The sequence below is a fragment of the Dromaius novaehollandiae genome, chromosome 5 (assembly GCF_036370855.1).
Source record: "Dromaius novaehollandiae isolate bDroNov1 chromosome 5, bDroNov1.hap1, whole genome shotgun sequence".
Classification (NCBI taxonomy): Eukaryota; Metazoa; Chordata; class Aves; order Casuariiformes; family Dromaiidae; genus Dromaius; species Dromaius novaehollandiae.
Window position 1 is genome coordinate 24216170 of NC_088102.1, and position 18846 is coordinate 24235015.

The 18846-nt window shown below is 40.7% G+C and overlaps 1 protein-coding gene across 1 annotated transcript; it reads left to right on the forward strand.

Annotated features, from left to right (window-relative positions):
* The first annotated feature begins 335 nt into the window (after positions 1-335).
* On the forward strand, positions 336-18492 carry DIO2 (iodothyronine deiodinase 2). The gene is made up of 2 exons (XM_026111497.2): positions 336-1247; positions 13170-18492. Exons 1-2 carry the CDS (start codon positions 1026-1028, stop codon positions 13785-13787), a joined length of 840 nt encoding a protein of 279 aa, XP_025967282.1. The 5' UTR covers positions 336-1025; the 3' UTR covers positions 13788-18492.
* Positions 18493-18846: the final 354 nt, after the last annotated feature.

Here is an 18846-nt window from a genome sequence, read left to right on the forward strand (position 1 = left end):
CCTGGAAAAGACAAAAGGGCAAAGAGAAAAACAGCCATGAGAAAAAAACATCCACAACAGAAGCCTGCATTGCTGTGTCACCTTCCACGTCATATGAAAATACTTTTTCCAAAATTTGAAAGCATTTCTTAAGAGCCGTCAGAAGTGTATTGTTTTTTTTTCTTTTTCCTTTTCAAAGCAAAGCAAAGTTCCACCCTTGCTGTCTCTCTCTCTCTCTCTCTTTTTCTCTTCTCTTCTCTCTTAAAAAAAAAAAGAAAAGAAAAAAAAAGAAAGTTTTGAGAATTTCACTTTTCTATTCACTGCAGTCCTGGCCAAAGTAAAGCCCTCTTTTACATTGACGTCAAGATCTTTACTAAGATTAGGGTTTCATTTCTCTATTGCAGCAATTAGCCAGGGAATGTATAAAAGGCTTCAGGGAAGCAAGCTAGGACTCCAGAGGGGAAAGCACTTTGCACCATAGACAGATAGCAAGAGAGAGGGCGAGAGGAGGAAGGCAGGAACAGAAAGGGGGGGGGGGGGGGAGAGAGAGAGAGGGAAAGACAGGGAGGGAGGAAGGAACAGAAAGTTTATGTACATAGACCTTTTTTAAAAAGGTACTGTTGCACCTGGTAGCTAGCGTTAGTGACACAGAAATGAGAGGTCCGTGCAGTGCTTAAATAGCTCAGAAACAATGGGATAGTGCAGGAAAGTTAACAATTAACAATCTCAGTTTAAATTTTATAACTGCAGGGAACTGGAAACACAGCTGCCTCTCTCTTCAACAAAATCAGAAGGTCTCCTGGTTAAGGGAAGAATTTCTGTTAACATCTTAGTTTCTGAGAAATAAAAAGCAGCTCCGAATTGAATGGGTATCATGCAGTTAACCAGGCTGCTCATATTTAACTATCTCCGCTCATTTTAAAGGGAGAAACAGCCAGAGGGGTAATGAGGCTTTCCAAATGCGTTTTACTCTATTTTTTTAAATGAGGATACAGGGCAAAAAAAGGGAGCTGAAGGCATCCGGGTGAAGAGAAGCAGCAAGGAAGATGGGTCTGCTAAGTGTGGATTTGCTGATCACGCTTCAGATCTTGCCGGTTTTTTTCTCCAACTGCCTCTTCCTCGCCCTGTATGACTCCGTGCTCCTCCTGAAGCACATGGTGCTGTTCCTCAGCCGCTCCAAGGCTGCGCGCGGCGAGTGGCGGAGGATGCTCACCTCGGAGGGGCTGCGCTGCGTCTGGAACAGCTTCCTCCTGGACGCCTACAAGCAGGTGGGTGCGCGCCCGGGGCCCCCAGCCCGCCGCTCCGCGGCTCTGCGCGCTGCACCGCGCCGAAGCCCGGTCTGGGGCACAGCCCGAAGGAGACGCAGCTGAGCCGGGGCCGCGGCTCGGCTCGGCTCGGCTCCTCCGCTCGGCTCGGCTCGGCTCGGCTCGGGAGACGGGGGAGCTGCTGCCGCCTGCTCTGCCACTGCCTCCTTCCCGCAGCCACGGCCATGTTACTTAGCTGCGCCTCAGTTTCCCCGCCAGTACGACTAATACCCTTCGTGCTTGTAAAGCACTGCAAGGTCTTTGTCTGGGAATAATTCAATAACGTTCTGAATATTTTTAAAGCAGTTGTTTAATCGTTTGCCCTGAAGATCCTCAGAGGCTGTACATAGACTGCATCTTGCGATAGAGCTCTACACAGAGAGATGTTATTTATGTAACGTAGATAAAATTATCTTAGTTAAAGGATGAAAATGAGCCTTTGTCGTTATACTGGCACTTTATCTTACTCATATGTTAATTTTTACATTGGAGGAAGCATCCAGGTAAAACTGGACAGAGAAACAATGAGCCTTTTTTCCCCTCATGAAAGCAGTGACAGTGGGACATGTCAAAGATTAAAAATGAACTTGACTAGCTGAGGGACAGCTGCCTGGTGATTTAAGTTAATAAAGCGAATAGCAGTTATGCAACATGTGCTTTTTTTTTTGCTTTTTTTTTTTTCCTTTTAAGTTTTGTACAAACATTACCCAGTGGTACTGCCCAGGTCTCATGAGGTAGTTATAGTTCCCTTTTATAGACTGAAAACGAGGACCCAAAAAGATGAAATTTCTCGCACAGGCCACCCAGTTAGTAAGTAGAAGAGCTGGATTCAGAGCCCTGTGGCTTCCAAAACAGTGCTCAGTCTGTTAGAATGGGTTGCCTTATTTACACCATCTAATTTAACATGCCCCATCTGATGTCATGAATTCATAGGGGTCCTGTCCAGGAGATAGCTCTGTATCTTCTGAAAGATTTCTTTTCGTGTCACCTTCCTCCTACTCCCCTTTCGTTCCCCCACGATGGCTTTTGTATTCATTCTTACCTAGAGATGTGAAAAGCTGTTTTGTTGGCTTTGTGATACAGGATACAAACTGCCTACCCTGAAAACCAAGCCATGGATACATTATTTTTCAGTGTAAGACACATATAAATAATAGTACATCTTGCCAGATGGGTCAACCTCTTATTGGCATCATAAGAATCAGCCAGCTGGCTACCCAAATAAAGTAATGCTGAATACTGAAGCTCACTATTTTGCTAGCCCTTCTAGTTTCTTTTTTTAGTCTCTTCATGGAAATTAGGTAAGGAAATTTTTCGGTGGCCTTGTTAAGCAGGCTGGTAAACACAACTGTTCCCATTTTACAGACAAGGCAGGGCAGGCAACATGCAACTTGGTCAAGGCTCCAGTGGAACAGCCAAGTTCCCAGTTCCTACATCTGTGAACTGTATGTGGGCCAGGGCCTGGGAAAATGTGAAGCTGTAAGGAACCTCATATCCATGAAATACCTTCAGTTTCATTCTGCTTAAATAATATAAAATAAGGATGTTGCATGCCTTTTTATACTTTCCAAAGGCATGCTCTGGGTTTTCCTCAGCTACTGCTAATGTCAACCCTTGAATCTAGAGGGAGGATGGCACTCTGCTATTTTTGGTTTTGGCAATGAAACACATACCGTGAACTTAGGTAACAGAAAACTCTCCCTTATCACCTTTAAATGACTTAGGTTGTTTATGCCAGTCAGACTGTAAGGTCCCTAGAACAAATTCTTGGCCTCAGTGAACTCAGCAGAAAAATTCATATAAACGTCAAAATAGCCGGATTTTCTAACATTGTACCAAAAAGAAGGAAAAATCCATTCATACCAGGTATCCTTAAGGAAGAACTAATTGATCTCAGCAATTAATGGAAAGACTACTTTTTCCTTCATAGAAATATGGGCCAGGCCAGAAGGTCTTTGGAAAACCTTGATTATCACAGCGATAGAGTGACTGTAGAAATCAAATTCTAAAGAGGACAATAGATTGAGCAATATTAGGAGAAGGAGAAGAGTTGTTGCTTTCATAATAGCAGAGAGTTTTTTGCTGCTTCTGCAAGGAATAGAAAGAAAAAATGGTTAACTGGAAAACTGGACTGGTAGAGTTGAAAAAAATTCAAAAAATATCCTGATTTGCAGCATAAATATTAAAAAAGAATGTTAAATAGATTAAAGACTGTCCCACAAAGCATCTTCTTCCTTAAAATACCTTTTCTTAAATCCTGAATGGGATCATCTGATTGTAATATCTTAATCTTAGCCAATTAGGACAGATAGGAAATGAAATTATTAGGGAATCAGGATATTAAACAGCATTGCAAAATGTAGTCTCTATTACAACCATGATTGCTTATTGCTCTAGTTTTCTAGTTGAAATCAGGCATTAGCAAAGTACTTAAGCATGTGCTTAAATTCATTCCATTCAGGACTATTTATGATATAATTGCAATTTTTCAGCTAGAATAGCTGAACTGCAGATGGCTGAGGTAGACCAAAGCTAGAGTGCCAGTTAGCGGAGCGCTCTGGATTAAAACGATAACTACGCTTGGTTGAACTATGTTGTACATCACTTACATGGAACTCTTCCTGACTACATTTCACAGCATTTTGTGTAAGAGTACTTCGTATAAAAACTCCCTGGATAGATACTGTTTTCTAGATTAAAAATAAATTTATTCCAAGAAAACAGTTCTGCCTTGGAAGCGCACAGACTATTTCAGAATTAAGTGACTTTATTTCAAGACTAGTGTGTACAAGAGATGATTTTGGAATAGCTGAAAAAGAATGTATCTGAAAATTCAGATACACTGCCCCTTCTAGTAGAACTTTGGAATATCTTACACAAATTTCAACTTGCTTTTGTTCTGCTTTTTTTGTTATTGAGTATTATTGCACAAAACTATTTTGTTGGGACATTTATTTCATAGGCAAGATTACGAGGCAACAATTGAAGATTTTAACATTCTCAGTGGGTGAACAATGCAGTCTGATATATGGTATATGCAAATATTCAGTATTCTCTTTTACTGGGACATTTTATGTGACTTCCCCACACTTTACTGTCCCAATGAATTCAAAACAATTGATTGCTTGTTTATTTTCTTATGTACATTTTATTAATGTATTTCTTTTTACTTTCTGAGCTCTGAGTTCAGTATCTGTCACACTGAGTGTTGAAATTGCCCACCCTGCACCTCTTTACCATTTATATAACATCCTTCTCCTATTCTTTCCTAAGAAGCAAGCATGTCTTATGTTACAACAAAGGAGTCTTTAGGACCAGATTAGTTATCATAATAGGGATAAATAGAGACAGTAGTCAAGTTATAAGAACTATATAATTGAAAGAGTGCAAGTATGGTGATATTTTATTATTTAGATGTTACATTTTAATTGATTGTTGTTCTTTATCTACAGAAGTGATGAGTGGATTGACTTCTGAAGAGCAAGTCTTGTATGTATAAGTGTGTGTGTATTTATACATTCATATGTGTGTGTATATATAAAGATATATACATGTGTGTTTATATGTACATAGACATACATATATGTGTATAAATGCATAAATGCACATAGGCATACCTAGTTGGCTCTTTCAGGAGTCAGTCCACTGTCATTGTGTGTGTGCGTGTGTGTGTGTATATATATATATATATATATAATATGTATGTATATGCACCCATATATATACGCATCCATATATATAGATATGGATGCACCCACCACCATAGATAGGAGATGAAAAACAAAAGAGATTTTTGGGACGGTGTTCAAATACCCCCTGCGTGATTTATATAAGCCATCTGTACAAATGCCAATGAAGATTTTGTTTCATCCCACAACATGTATACTGAATATGTCACATCTCTTACAGAAACCCAGAGAAACAGCTAGAAAAGACTTTTTTTAAAAAAAAAAAAAGCATTGTATCTATTTTAAATGCCTTTTTACCCTGCAAGTTATGTGTTTTAGTACCAAGATGAAGCCACTTGCCAGGATTCCAAAATGAGAGAAATTATCATCTTAATATGCTTTTTAAATGGGTACAAGAGGAGTTTTCCACACCAGTGGCCGGTGCTGAGGTGCAGTGCTGAGCAGCCTTGCAGTGCCAGGGGCAAATTTTGTGTCTGGGGGAGGCAGAGCTGCCGGACCCAGACAGAGCTGGGAGCTGGAGGCCCATCCTTGTGGGCACCCAGCGTGGTGCCGTGCGGGGCAAAAGCTCGGCCGGGGATTTCTTGTGATGCTCCCTGCACTCTGGAGCAGCAGAATGATGCTTGTGTGCATATAGGCACACGTGTGTATCGGTACCCTGCAGTGCTCAGGGTGACACCGGGGTCTCAGCAGGCGGCTGGTAACGGGGGGTGTGTGTATGTCTCCAGCTTTTTGCCATCTCTAAAAAGGGCCAACAGCAAACTCTGGCGTGACAGAAATTGAGACAAAGTTTGCAACAGGCTTGACTGCAGAGCACAGGCCCAACTCTGGAGCTGGTAGCAAGTGAATTGGTTTAGCAAACTTGCAGTGAGACCTCTTTGAGGCATCTTGGGGAGGCAGGGGTCAATTACCAGAGACACCTCTGGCTACTTCTGCCTGTCTAATAAATACATTTATTCTTAAAAACACCAGTATGTAAAGCAGTATAGCCTGGAAAGCTGCCACAGCATAAGGTAAGTGCACACTGTGCAGCATTATCACAAAACAATATGCGAAAAGTAGTATAAGGACATGATCCTTTGCCTGCTGTTCAGCTGTCTAGTGCCTCTTTGCTTTTGGGGATATCTTTTAATGGTTGGAACAAAGGCATAACCCTTCTGTACTTATTATTTGTAATTATTTTGTCTGGCAAGGTAAGGACCACCTTTCATCATAATGAAGGGGATTTGTGAAGTAAATGCTGTCCTAAAGAGCTTGTGTTGTATAGTTTCATGGTTTTGAACTAGACATTGTGTAGTATTAAAAATATGTTATTGGTTTTACAAAGTTCAGAGTTAGCAGAATTGTTTTCATTGACATTTTCAAATAAAAACAATCATGAAAGAAGTGAAAAAAACAAAACAAAACCACAATTAAAACCTTTCCTGCAGTGTTTGGAACGTAAATTCAACAGGATTTGGGCTTGTCATTGCCATTATTATTAAAACTTTGTCATTATTATTAATATATAATCATGTTTGTTATAGGAGTGTCCAGGGACCAACCTAGATCAGGGACCTATTGTACTGGGCGATGTCCAAAACAAGAGAAGGAGACAGTCTGTCCCAAGGAGCTTACAGTTTAAACATTTAAGGCAAACAAAGGGTACGAAAAAGGAATATAATGATTACTACTCTGCATGAGGTCTAATCCTGCCCATCTTATTTTGCAGATCTAACTTTACTTCTTCCACGCCATCTCTATGCAGTCCTCCATTTTCATCCCTATGTGTAAAAAAACCTCTTTGAGCCAACTGAAAGGACTGCTTCTCTTTTTGTGAAACTTTTATGAAAACCCACTCGAGCTGTGATAGCTACAGACAATTAGCTAATTCGCATCATGCATTCAAATATCGCTTAGATGCCCATTGCCGAAACAGTGATGACTGACAAGAATGGTGGAGGCCTCTGTCATCGCTGGGAAGAGCCCACAAGGGCAGCAGACGGCCCAGAGGCCACAATATGCTTGACTGTGGCGCACCATTAGGCCATTGCTCCCCTCTTTAAAGAGCATTAGGAGACTTGCTGTAGGCTCTCTGATCACAGGAACCAAAATTCTCCTCTTTCTATTATCAAACAGTGCAAGGCAGAAGGCTGCTTTATGCTTTCCCTCCACTACGCATGCTCATTTGTGGGACTGGCAGATTTTAAGGAGGACAGCATTTGACCAGTTATTTTTATCTGGACTGTCCCCTTTTAATTTTTCTCCCGCTTCTCTCCTTCAGCTTCACACACCTGATCCTGGGTAAGGACTCTGGACTCTAGAAGAACTCTAGTAAATTCCAGTGTCTGCTCTCCAATTCGGGTGCTCAGTTTCTCAAAGCAAAATGCCACCTTCCCATGATAAATGAAGAGTTCCCGTTCATGTAGGCTACTCCAAACAAGAGCCTTCTGTAATTTTTATCCACTGCACAATTCTACGTCATGTTAAAAAAAAAAAAAAAAAAAAAAAACCAAAACAATAATATGTATACTTCTGCAGTCAGAATCTGATTATGATTTGGAAGAAGCACTGAGAAATATCAGGCTCTTAGGCTATATTTAGCTGAATGGAATCAAATCAAAGCAAAGCAGAGAATTTGAAAAGGAGCAAAAAGCTCCAGGGATTCAATTGCTGGACTCCAACCCCGAGCACAGCATGTCCATATTTAAATGGCTAATATCACAGACTGCTAATTGTCTGGCAACACCTATTTTCTTTAAGGGCTTGACATAGCCTGATGAGTCTGCCAAACTGTTTGAAAATCCTTCATACAGGGAATGAAAGCCATATTCCAGTCCACAGGATCCCAGGAGGGTTATGCTAAAGCTTATAAAAGTGAAGCAACAAAAAAGAAAAGGTAAATGAGGAGGTGATGTTTTGTCCATGGGGCTTTTCCTAGGCCTCATGGAAACTGTACAACAAAGTTAGCAGTATGTGCTATTTCTAGCCTCTAGTTTATGAATAGGGCTTTCTTTCCCACTCCCAAGTCTCCTTCATTTTGCAGTCTGCGTACTAAAGCATCAGTAACCTTGTTCCCCTTCACTCTGCCACTCTGCGTGCAAACTCAAGACAGAGAGGCAGCACCAATGCTGTTAGGCAAATGAAATTCACACAAGTGATGCAAATTACTGCCTTAGTGTTAGGTTGGGCTTGCAATGGGTAATGGCTGGACTGGCTTTCATGTTTTGCTGGCCAACCTTGCCTGCCCTGGGCAGGCTGCATGGGAGGGAGGTGCCTGCACACTGCCTGGTTTCCACCTCAGCTTGGGATCCAGAAGGCCAGCGTTGCATGCCCGAATATTCATGCACGTAAGTACGTGATTATAGAAATGCTGGATCGCGTGTGAGGGAAATTCTGCTAGTTTGTTTCTCAGAATTTATATTTTGCCTGCCTTTGTGTAAGATTTCAAAAGCGGTTTGGCTGAATACATGTTTTTTTGTTTCTTTTTTCATTGTGTTGATTTTCTTTTCCAAGAGCTATTTTTTATTTCAATAAGTAACAACAAAGAAGACAGCCAAGGCCCATAATGCAGATAATCAGCGAGGATGATATTGTCATCCTGTGTCAATCTGTTCTCGAGCGGGGTGGAATAAAGAGTCCCTTTGGGAGCGTCAGCGCTTCATCAAGACCAATTAGTGGAGATGCCGCTGCTTATGTTTAAGCATTAACGACTGGGCAGGGCTGGGTTTTGGAGTGCCTGACACTGGCATGGAACAAGGCACCGACCTAATTACTCCTTTGCAAGAGCAGAAAATGCCTTGTGAATGCCTGCTTGGCAAGGATGTCTCATTAAGGGGGAAAAAAACCAACACAAGCACTCCTAGACACAAAAGTTAACATGATAGGTAACCTGCGGCCATGAGCCTTGCTTTGTGGCTGTGGGAAATAAAGAGAGACCTCTACAAGGTGACATAAGACACATTTGTAGTTTATTTCCTAAATTTCTCTATTTTTTGGTCAATAAGAAGTTGGAGCAACAGGATACCAACTTGCATTTTTGGAGAATAGTAAAAGACATTGCCACCCTTGGTGTCAATGTTAAATGATACTTGAAGGACATTCCTATATGAATGTTCACCAGTGGGAGTTGCTTTATTAGTCTGTTCCTTCAGGGTTTGCAAACTTGTCTAGGAAAAGAAACATTTGGTAGACCTGAATGAACACTTGTAATGAGGAGCATACAATATTTAGACTCTCTTTTTGCATAAGCAGACTGTGGTTTCTCAATTAAAGATTGTAGTGTTGGTCAGCATTTTCAGTCATAACAGCTTTGCTAAAATAAAACCAGAACAACAGGGGAAACAGCTGCTTGGCTGTTGCTGTCTCCTGAGCAGCTCCGTTCATTGTTCAGTTTTGCTTTCTTCTGTCCTTTTTACCTTTAATTTTCTTGCCCTCTGAAGGTTGCCAACAAATATCAGAAATTCTAAGTGTGTTGCTTAATTGTGATTTATGAGATAAATCACATTATTACTTCTTTTCCTTGACTGGATGAGTACACACTCCTAAGTACCGAAATCCATTATTCATCCAGAAAGTGGGTGCAGCAAAGCAACGGCTTGGTAGCAGAAGAATGATTAGCTTTCTAGGCAGAGGGTTCTAGTGTTCGGTACTCACCAACTTACCACAAAAAACTGAGTTGTCAGGCTGGCCTGTGGACTGAATGCAGCCCTTGGTTGATTATATCCTCCCCAAATGATCTTGGCCACTGTTTTTTTTGCTCATGTCTGATCTTTATCATTATTTACTTATGCTTTGCCTATCTTACTCCACAGAATGGCAGAGAGAAATGCAGATGTTCAGCAGCTCAGAGGAAGAGTACCTACTACCTGCTAAGGATTAACCACTGTTGGTCTGTAGCAGCACTTCTTAAATGTTACAAGGTGAATCCCTTGTAACATTGACAAACACCAAACAGCCTGAGGCTTTTTTTGTCAGCCTCTCTCCAGAAAGATCTTTCCTTCTAGAAAGCTAGGATAAAGCTCTTTTCCTTTCTTGAGGTCAGCGGACAATCCAGCTGCCCAGCAGGTCCTAAACACAGCAATTTCAAGATTTGCTTGCTTCCAAAGGCATGAAGTCAAACACCAGACTGTTTTTATCCATTGCCAGAGTTCTAGCACCTAACTAATGTTACAGATGCAGGCTTGCCAGGAGCAGTGAGGGCCTTTCCTTTCCGTGGCAGTGCCTGTTCACCTAGCCTGTGCTGTAGTTGCAGCTGCACAGTCCCCTGTTGGGAGTGGCATTGTTACCAGGTACTCAATATCATGGGTCTCAGCCATTCTTTCTTGCTATGTCTCTCTCTCTTTCTGATCTCTAAATGAAAGGCAGCACATTTGTGCCTCAATTTGTCCATAGAAAGTAGCTAAAATGATGTTTATATCCCCTGCAGACATGTTGTGAGACCTTGTCATTTAGCTCTAAAATCTTTCAGCTTTAAGGGAAGTGTCTTACAAAATCTACTTTGGTTAAATTCTGTTTCTTTTGCTAGTCTGATGCAATGGAGCTGAAACATGAATAACTGTGGATTTATTCAGGGTAGTCAGGTTTCTCAGAAAGAAATGGAGAATCCAGATTTCAGCAGCAATGGCATTGGTTAAGTATTCAGCTCTTAGCTCCATTCAGGGAGACCTCAACAAGCTGGAGAAATGGGCAGAGAAGAAACTCATGCAGTTCAATAAAGGCAGGCAAAAAGTCCTACACTTGGGGAGGAATAACCCCATGCACCAGTACAGGCTGGGGGATGACTTGCTGGAAAGCAGCTCTTCAGAGACAGACCTGGGGATCCTGGTGGATGAGTTGACCATAAGCCAGCAACGTGCCGTTGTGTCAAAGAAGGCCAATGGCTGCATTATAAAGAGTGTTGCCAGCAGGTCGAGGGAGGGGAACCTTCTCTACTCAGCACTGGTGAGGCCACACCTGGAGTGCTAGGTCCAGTGCTCAGCTCTCCAGTAACAAGAGAGACATGGAGCTACTGCAGCAAGTGAAGGAAAGGGCCACTAAGATGGTTAAGGGACTGAAGCATCTCTCATATGAGGAAGGGCTGAGAGAGTTGGCATTGTTCAGTGTGGAGAAGGCTCAGGGGGATCTTATCAATGTGCAGAAATATCCGAAGGGAGGGTGTACAGGAGACGGAGCAAAGCTCTTTTCAGCAGTGCCAAATGACAGGACAAGAGGACACAAACTGAAACACAGGAAATTCTGTCTAAGAAAATACTTTTTTACTGTGAGGGTGACTGAGCACTGGAACAGGTTTCCCAGAAGGGCTGTGGAGTCTCCATCCCTGGAGGTATTCAAAAGCCATCTCACCATGGTCCTGGGCAGCCTGCTCTAGCTGACCCTGCCTGAGCAGGATGGGTTAAACCAGATGATCTCCAAAGGTCCCTTCCAATGTCAATTATTCTGTGATTCTTACTGCATCTGATTTATCAGTAAGTGATACCTGATAATGTGAAGTAGAATGAACAGTGCACCAAAAATCAGTTATTTATTCAGTTTTTACAGAGTTCTCATTCAGTTTTAATGTCTATTGACTTCAGCAGGAGTGTAACTTGAGAAAGAAATGAATAAAATATGACGGACTTCAGGATTTGGCCCTGTATGTGTTTGTTCAAAATAGCATTTCTGTATGTTATCAAACATACAGGATACAGAGAGAGAAAAAGGCAGGAAAAGAGCAAAAGATAATTGCATTGTTGTACTAGAGCCTGATGTTAAGGGCAGATACACAGGAATTACTGTGGCAAGGCTCATTAGAAACTAACTGTCATATGTAGTAATATTTTGTGGTTCTATAGTGATTATCAGCTAAGGATCTTGGAGCCCTCTGCAGGCTTCACTTTATTCTGGCAGCCCCCTTTCTGAGACGCATACATTCTGTCTTCTTTCTATAGGCAGGGAAATTACAGTGCTGTCAAGCAAAATGACTTTCTCACAACTGTATATTAAGTTTAAGTTAGATCTGAGGTTAGAGCTAAAAAGAGTTAACCTCATCCCACTTCAACCATCATAGAAGCTTTCCTGTTTTTCTGCTGCTTTTCTCCCAATCTTCTTATAGAGAAATATTGCAATAGAAGGAAATGTGTTACTCAATTGATGAAATTACTGCCAAGTGGTTAGAAAACCCTTTGGAGAGTGCAGTCTTCAGTGGGCCATTGTCAAAACAGAACAATGTATTGAGTCAGATACTACAAAGGTCTCTTTTGGATCTGATACTCTCTGTGTTTTGATTCCTGGTCTGCAGGATGGAACTGAGCATACGCTTATGAAATCTGAAAACTTCTCAAAGTTGGGAGGCAGGTACAGCAGGTGTTGTGGCAGTCAGGAATACAATTCAGAATGATTTTGAAGAATTGGAAAAATGATTTGAAAATGTAGGATGCAATTCAGTGGAACCAAGTGCAGAGCACTAGATTTAGGCTAGACTGCTGAAGTGCACAAATCCATGATGGGGAGTGATTAGATAGGCAGAAAAGCACCTGGGCATTATAGCTGTTCACAAGCTCACCCGTAGTCAACCGTGTTCATGATGTTTTGGAAAAAACAAATATCTCCTGGAATGTATTAACAGGTGTAGCCTCTGAGACACATGAACTAGTTGTCTGATCCTTCTCAGAATTAGTAACAACTTTACAGAAGGAGAATCCAGTTTTGAACACCGCTCTTCAAGAAAGATATGGAGCAAGTGGAGAGAGCTCAGACAAGGGCAATGAAAAAAAATTCATACATCTAGAAAATTTGGCTAGCGGAAAAACGTAAAATGACACAGGAGGTAGTCTGCCTGAAAGGAAAGACAGCTAAGGAGCGACTTTATAGGAATCTGCAAATACAGAAGGGTTTCTGTGAAGAGGAAGGAAACAGTCTATCCACATGTCCATGGTGCACAGGACAAAATAGATCTCAGGACAAGTTTTCTAACAATACGCACGATGAAGTGCTATGCCTGTCACATTTCCCTGCACTGGGAGTGGAAAGGGACTAGAGACTTCCAAGCATCTAGAGGGCCTTCTTGAAGCTGCTGCTTTTGATGGTTTGCTAAATCCAGAATCACTTTGCTAGTTCCCATGTGGGGAGTAAACTGTACTATTTGAACAGCTGGCTGCATTTATTTAGAGAGAGTAATCAAACAGATACTGGGGAAACAAGTCACACTAACTTACTGTGTTTTCATGTGTTTTGCTATCAGGTCAAACTGGGAGGAGAAGCCCCAAACTCCAGTGTGATCCACGTAGCTAATGGCAGTGATGGAAGCACTAACAGCTGGAAGAGTGTTGGTGGGAAGTGTGGAACTAAATGCCACCTTCTGGATTTTGCCAACTCAGAGAGGCCACTGGTGGTCAACTTTGGTTCAGCTACCTGACCACCGTTCACAAACCAGCTGTCAGCCTTCAGCAAGCTGGTGGAGGAGTTCTCTGGTGTGGCTGACTTTCTGTTGGTCTACATTGATGAGGCTCACCCATCTGATGGCTGGGCTGCCCCTGGAATCTCCCCTTCTTCATTTGAAGTTAAGAAACACAGGAACCAGGAAGACCGATGTGCAGCCGCTCACCAGCTCCTAGAGCGGTTTTCCTTGCCACCTCAGTGCCAAGTAGTTGCTGACTGCATGGACAACAATGCCAATGTGGCCTACGGGGTTTCATTTGAGCGAGTGTGCATTGTGCAGAGACAAAAAATTGCCTACCTGGGAGGCAAAGGCCCCTTTTTCTACAATCTCCAGGAGGTTCGGCTTTGGCTGGAACAAAATTTCAGCAAAAGATGAAATCCACTCTTTATAGAAGATATGTCAACAGATGTGTCCCTTTAAAGTGATGTAAAAGGGAAAAAAGAAATCACACGCTGGTTTGAGTAAGGCCTTTTGGGTGACTGCAGGAGAACACATTTGATAACAAGGTCAAATGAACATGAACTAGGAAAAGAGAAAAACAAAAAACTATCTCCACAGAAATTTTAACTGTACGAAAAAATCCCACTCCTGCATTCCCTATGGAACAGAAGAGGCTGCTGTGAAAAGGTGCTGCCGCTGAGCAGGAAGAGTGGTGAGATGAGCTCCATCTCCCGGAAGGAACCAGTTGCATGATGTGTCGGCTCGAGGGTGAGTCAGATGCGTTGCTTCCTGGAAGGCCTTCCATGGGAAGGCAGTGCCATGCATTTCACCAGAGACACTTCCTTACCTTCTTGTGGCCAATGCAAGCAACCTGGGAGGAGCCAGAGGGTTTGCAATTAATTTGCATAGAAATGCAGTGGAGTGTGGCAATTGTCCTTTTTCTGTAGAGGTTTTATTGTTCAGAGACTGCAGGAACCTGCAATGCACCCTGCATGCAAACCGGCTACACAGATCAAGATGAAACATCGTATGCTGGTATTTATACTCTTTTTCTGCACAGCATATTAACTATGTAATTCTATTTGTATGTTTGCATCCATGTGTAGGCCTGTGCCTGTTGAGAAAGATGTTAAGATCTATGGAGTCCGACCAAAAAGACAAAGATGATCAAATGACCCCACTGATTCACTTTGAAAACTGAAAAAGCTGGGCTATTTGTCACGACACACCAAGAACTATCCAGAATGTGCATCAAGAGACAATAGCTCAGCTGACACCAACCCTCAGTTCTCAGAACTGATAACATGCATTTATCCATATTCTCTGTTTTTTTTCTCTTTTTCCTCCCCGCCTTCCCAGTCTCTTTCTGTTTTTAGAGAAACAATAGCAAGGGCCTTAAGAGTAATTTCATTTTTAGCTTTTTTAAAAGTAACTTATTTTTCACTCTCTTATTTTTATTTGGGATAATGACCATACTGATGTATTTTGGGGATGGGGGAATTTATACACAACTTTACCTCATTGAAACAGAAATCTATCCAGTCATTTACGTGGTTTTTAGTATCTTAGATGCCTGAAATTGGTTTATAGCTAGATTAGTTTATCTGAAAGTTAAAGAGCTTGCAATCTCAGAATTGACTAATTGCAATTCTGCTACTGGATGTGACAGTGTATATTTGTTTCATGCATGTTCTCAGAAGCCTTCTCAGTGATAGTAATGACAAATAGTGTGAATTAACGTGAATATGTGTGAAAGATGGCAGCATTTTCATAAGAATGGGTTTGAGAAGTATTTTTAATTATGTTTAAAGAGATACTATCAATTTAGAGTAGGCATTAAGTTTAGGTCTTTTTAAAACTAAAATGATTCAGTCAAGCCTGATGAAAGGGCAAGTTTACAGTCAGCTAGACCCTTAGAACTGAGAAGTGAAAATCCATATGAGGAGGTGGACTATCCAAGTTTTCTCTCACCTTTGGCAGAAACATGAAACAGGGTAAGTGGCAAAAATTAAATTAGCTGTCTTAATTTCTCATCCTGCCAGTTATCAGAGATATGATATATTAGTACTAACACAAGAAATAACAAAGTATATATATATATATATACACACACACACACACACATATATAAAAATATTTTTGTTTTCGCAATGTCCCTTCAATGTTGTGTATTTCTTTTTGTTTGGCTATTGGTCAACTTAGACAATGTACAAGGTGCTTGGAAATGTATTTTCAACCACAGATCTGAAATACTGACAGAACATGACTGATTTCTCACATATTCAGGTTCATACTTCCCCTGCTTCTCACATTTTCCTCCGCACACCATTAAACATACACACACAGTTCGGCAAAGCATATCAGAGAAGGTGGTGAAGAATGGTCTTCAGGCCTTCTGGTGAGCCCTGCTTGTCAGAAAATGTGTGTATGTGTGCCTGTATAGATATATGCACGTATATATATGTATGCATATGTATTGTATGTGTATATATTTGTATCTATGTATATACATATGCAGACACACATAAGTGGATGTTTAAGGCCAACAGTAATAGTCGTTCTATCCTTCCATTCATTAATGTTACTGTAACTCAATTCTCAGTGTGGAAGATTATCATTTATTTTATTACTAATTGGGATATATAACTGAAATTTTTTAACTTAATAGCACAGAAACAGTAAAATAGCCATACTAGGTGGTTCCCTTGGTTTATTTAATCCACTGTCCTGCCTCTGACTGTATTAGATGCTTCAGGGGAAGGTGCAATAATTTATTTTTGAAGTTTCATTAGCTTCAGTCCTTATGATTTTTGTGCTGTCTAATGTGCTAATTGATATGTCATTCATCCCTGTGAGAGGCTGATCCAGAAGTTTGGCACTTAAATATTTTAAATATTTCTTGAGATGATGAAGTCTAAAATTAAAAAAAAAAAAAGAGAGAGAGAGAAGCAAAGAAAAAAACAAAAAAACAACTTTTTATCAGATTTAAATTGGTTGCTTTTCAATGTCATTTACATCTCTTGCTCTTGTATGCTAAGAAAGTATGAACAGGAGTGATCCCTATTTTACTCCTTATGTCAGTGATTCTATACTTTATATAGAAAAATATATAGTTCTTGTTTGTTTCTTAAGTCAAACTATTTCACATTCTTACAGAGGTCCATATTCTTTGTCTGTCTCTGAATCTCTTCTGCTTTTGCTGTACTGTCCTTTTACTCAGGTGAGTAAAGCTGTAGACATTATTCCAAGTGAAAATATAGATATTGGTGTATGCCACACAATCATCATCTTTTCCTTATTATATTTATTCTATTCTTTAGTCATCTGAAACTTCATTAATCCAGGGCAACTCCACATACTTTGTAAAACTTAAACTTGTCTTTCTCTCTTATTTGTTTGTCGGGGAAATGCTTGCCAGATGTTTAACATCTCTGTTGAAACATACCCTGAGCTCAGGGGAGGGACTCATGAGCTGGTAATTCAGTTGGTTAACACCCTTCTACATATCTAAAGTTACGGGGGGGGGGGGGGGGGGGGGTATGTCAGTTTTCTCCTTCCTTTTGGATTTCCACTATTTCATCTTAGTGAAGTATCTTGTTATTCATAGATGCCTGTTCATCACACAGTATAAAGGAATTATAAAATTGGCTTCTGTAAATCGGAAATCCACAAGGATTTTCCACAAGAAAAAACATACAATAACTGCATTTCTTTCTTGGCAACATGAATACCTTACCCTGCCCAAAACTTAAAGATGGTTCAGCCTCAGTGGTTATCAAGATGGGAGTACATTTCATAGATCCTTAAATTTTCCTCAGCAAATTTGTGGTGAACAAGCAGGGGAAAATATTTTCAGTAGAAAAGGTCTTAGAGGGAAAAAAATATATCTTTTGCAAGTGGCTGAAGGAAATACAAGCTCTTCATTTTTTTGTTGACAAAAAATGCATTTTATAGAAAGGGTTATATACTTTGTGCATTGTTCTCAGTTAATGATAGAAGTGGACATATGTCAGAGACCTGAAATTATTGTAACAGTGGGTTGTTTCGGGTCCAGGCAGAAATTTTGCTACCTTGCTAGCATAGTATTGCACAGTTGGTCTGGTCCATTGTGAAGCTGGTTTTGCTTTTGCCTCTTTCTTTCACTGTCTGAGGGCACTAAACCATGTTATTTGAGAGGTTTCAATATGGCATACATGTTGAGCAACAGCTCACACAACAGCTGCCTGAAAGCATTCTGGAAAGCTACTATATAAAATAAAGACCCCCCCAATGCTATGTCTCTACATTAGTATGGGAAACTTCCAGTACTTTCATTTCCAGCAAGCTAAAAGTTATTCTACATTGTTTTGTGTTTAATATTGTTATTTAGCACTGTATAAAATGAATGTAAAACATTTTGTACAGATGAAAATGATTGCATTTTGCTCTTGCTTGTGTAGACAATGAGATAAATTTAAGGCAGCAGGAAAACATGCCCTGCCTTTTAAAAAGAAAAATATCTATTCCAATATATATTGTTGACTGACTGTCTAAATACTTTGAAAAACAAAATGCAATCATTTTTATGAAGGTGATCTTGGCAGAAAAATCCACAAAGCTTCTCAAAAATATGTCAGTGCTATGTGCTGTTCAGGCGTGCATGGGGAGGGAGGTTATGTTTCTGTATGTGTGAAAGTGGCTTTTCTGTGATGGGGAGTGTAGGTTTAAGGGTTATTAAGACTTTCATTCAGTACTATAACCAAAGCAATAAGAGGTGTCAGGTAGGGAATACTGGCCAGTTTTGTTCAACTCTACGCCATGTGAGTGCCGGATTTATATTCAGTGACCTATGGGCCCAACTTCGAGGCTTCGGAGAGGAGGGATAGGGGTGAGACATGAATGTCTGTGTGCTTATGAAGACCGCTAACAAAAGAGTACCTAACTCAGTTGGCGTTCAGATGCCGCCACACTGGCGTTCCTCTGTGCACCTTAGTGTCTTTGTATTTGAAAAGTCTCTTTGGTGGCCATTAATAAGAGTGCCGGGGTGTAGATGCTTGTGTGTACTGACTATGTGTGTGTCATTGTTCATATGTCAAAAATACACTTTGTAGGAGAGCCAGCAAACTTTTGTTACAATATGGTGCTCCATGAAACACGTGCTTTTTAGATTTTTCTTGTATTACAATAAAATCTAAAGGAAAATCTCTCTCTCTTCTGTGTCTTCTTATTCTACCTAATACACAGTGGAATCTCGACATCAGACCAAAGAAACGTAAAATAGTATTTAACAGAATAGCCTATGCTGCAGTTAGGAGATCTCAAACAAACCCATCCATAAATGCGGGGACTTACATTTTTCCTTATTTAATATCTGACTACTGTTCAACTTTTAAGGAAGATACGATAGAGAAATTTGAGAGCTACTAGGACAGCAGTTCTATCTGCACAGTATGGCAATGTTTCAAAAAATATGTGCTTGAAAAAAGCATACTGAGCTGTACGTAGCACATGAAGCCTGGACAAACGGCTTGTGCAGTTAAGTTGCATGGAACAGTCATAC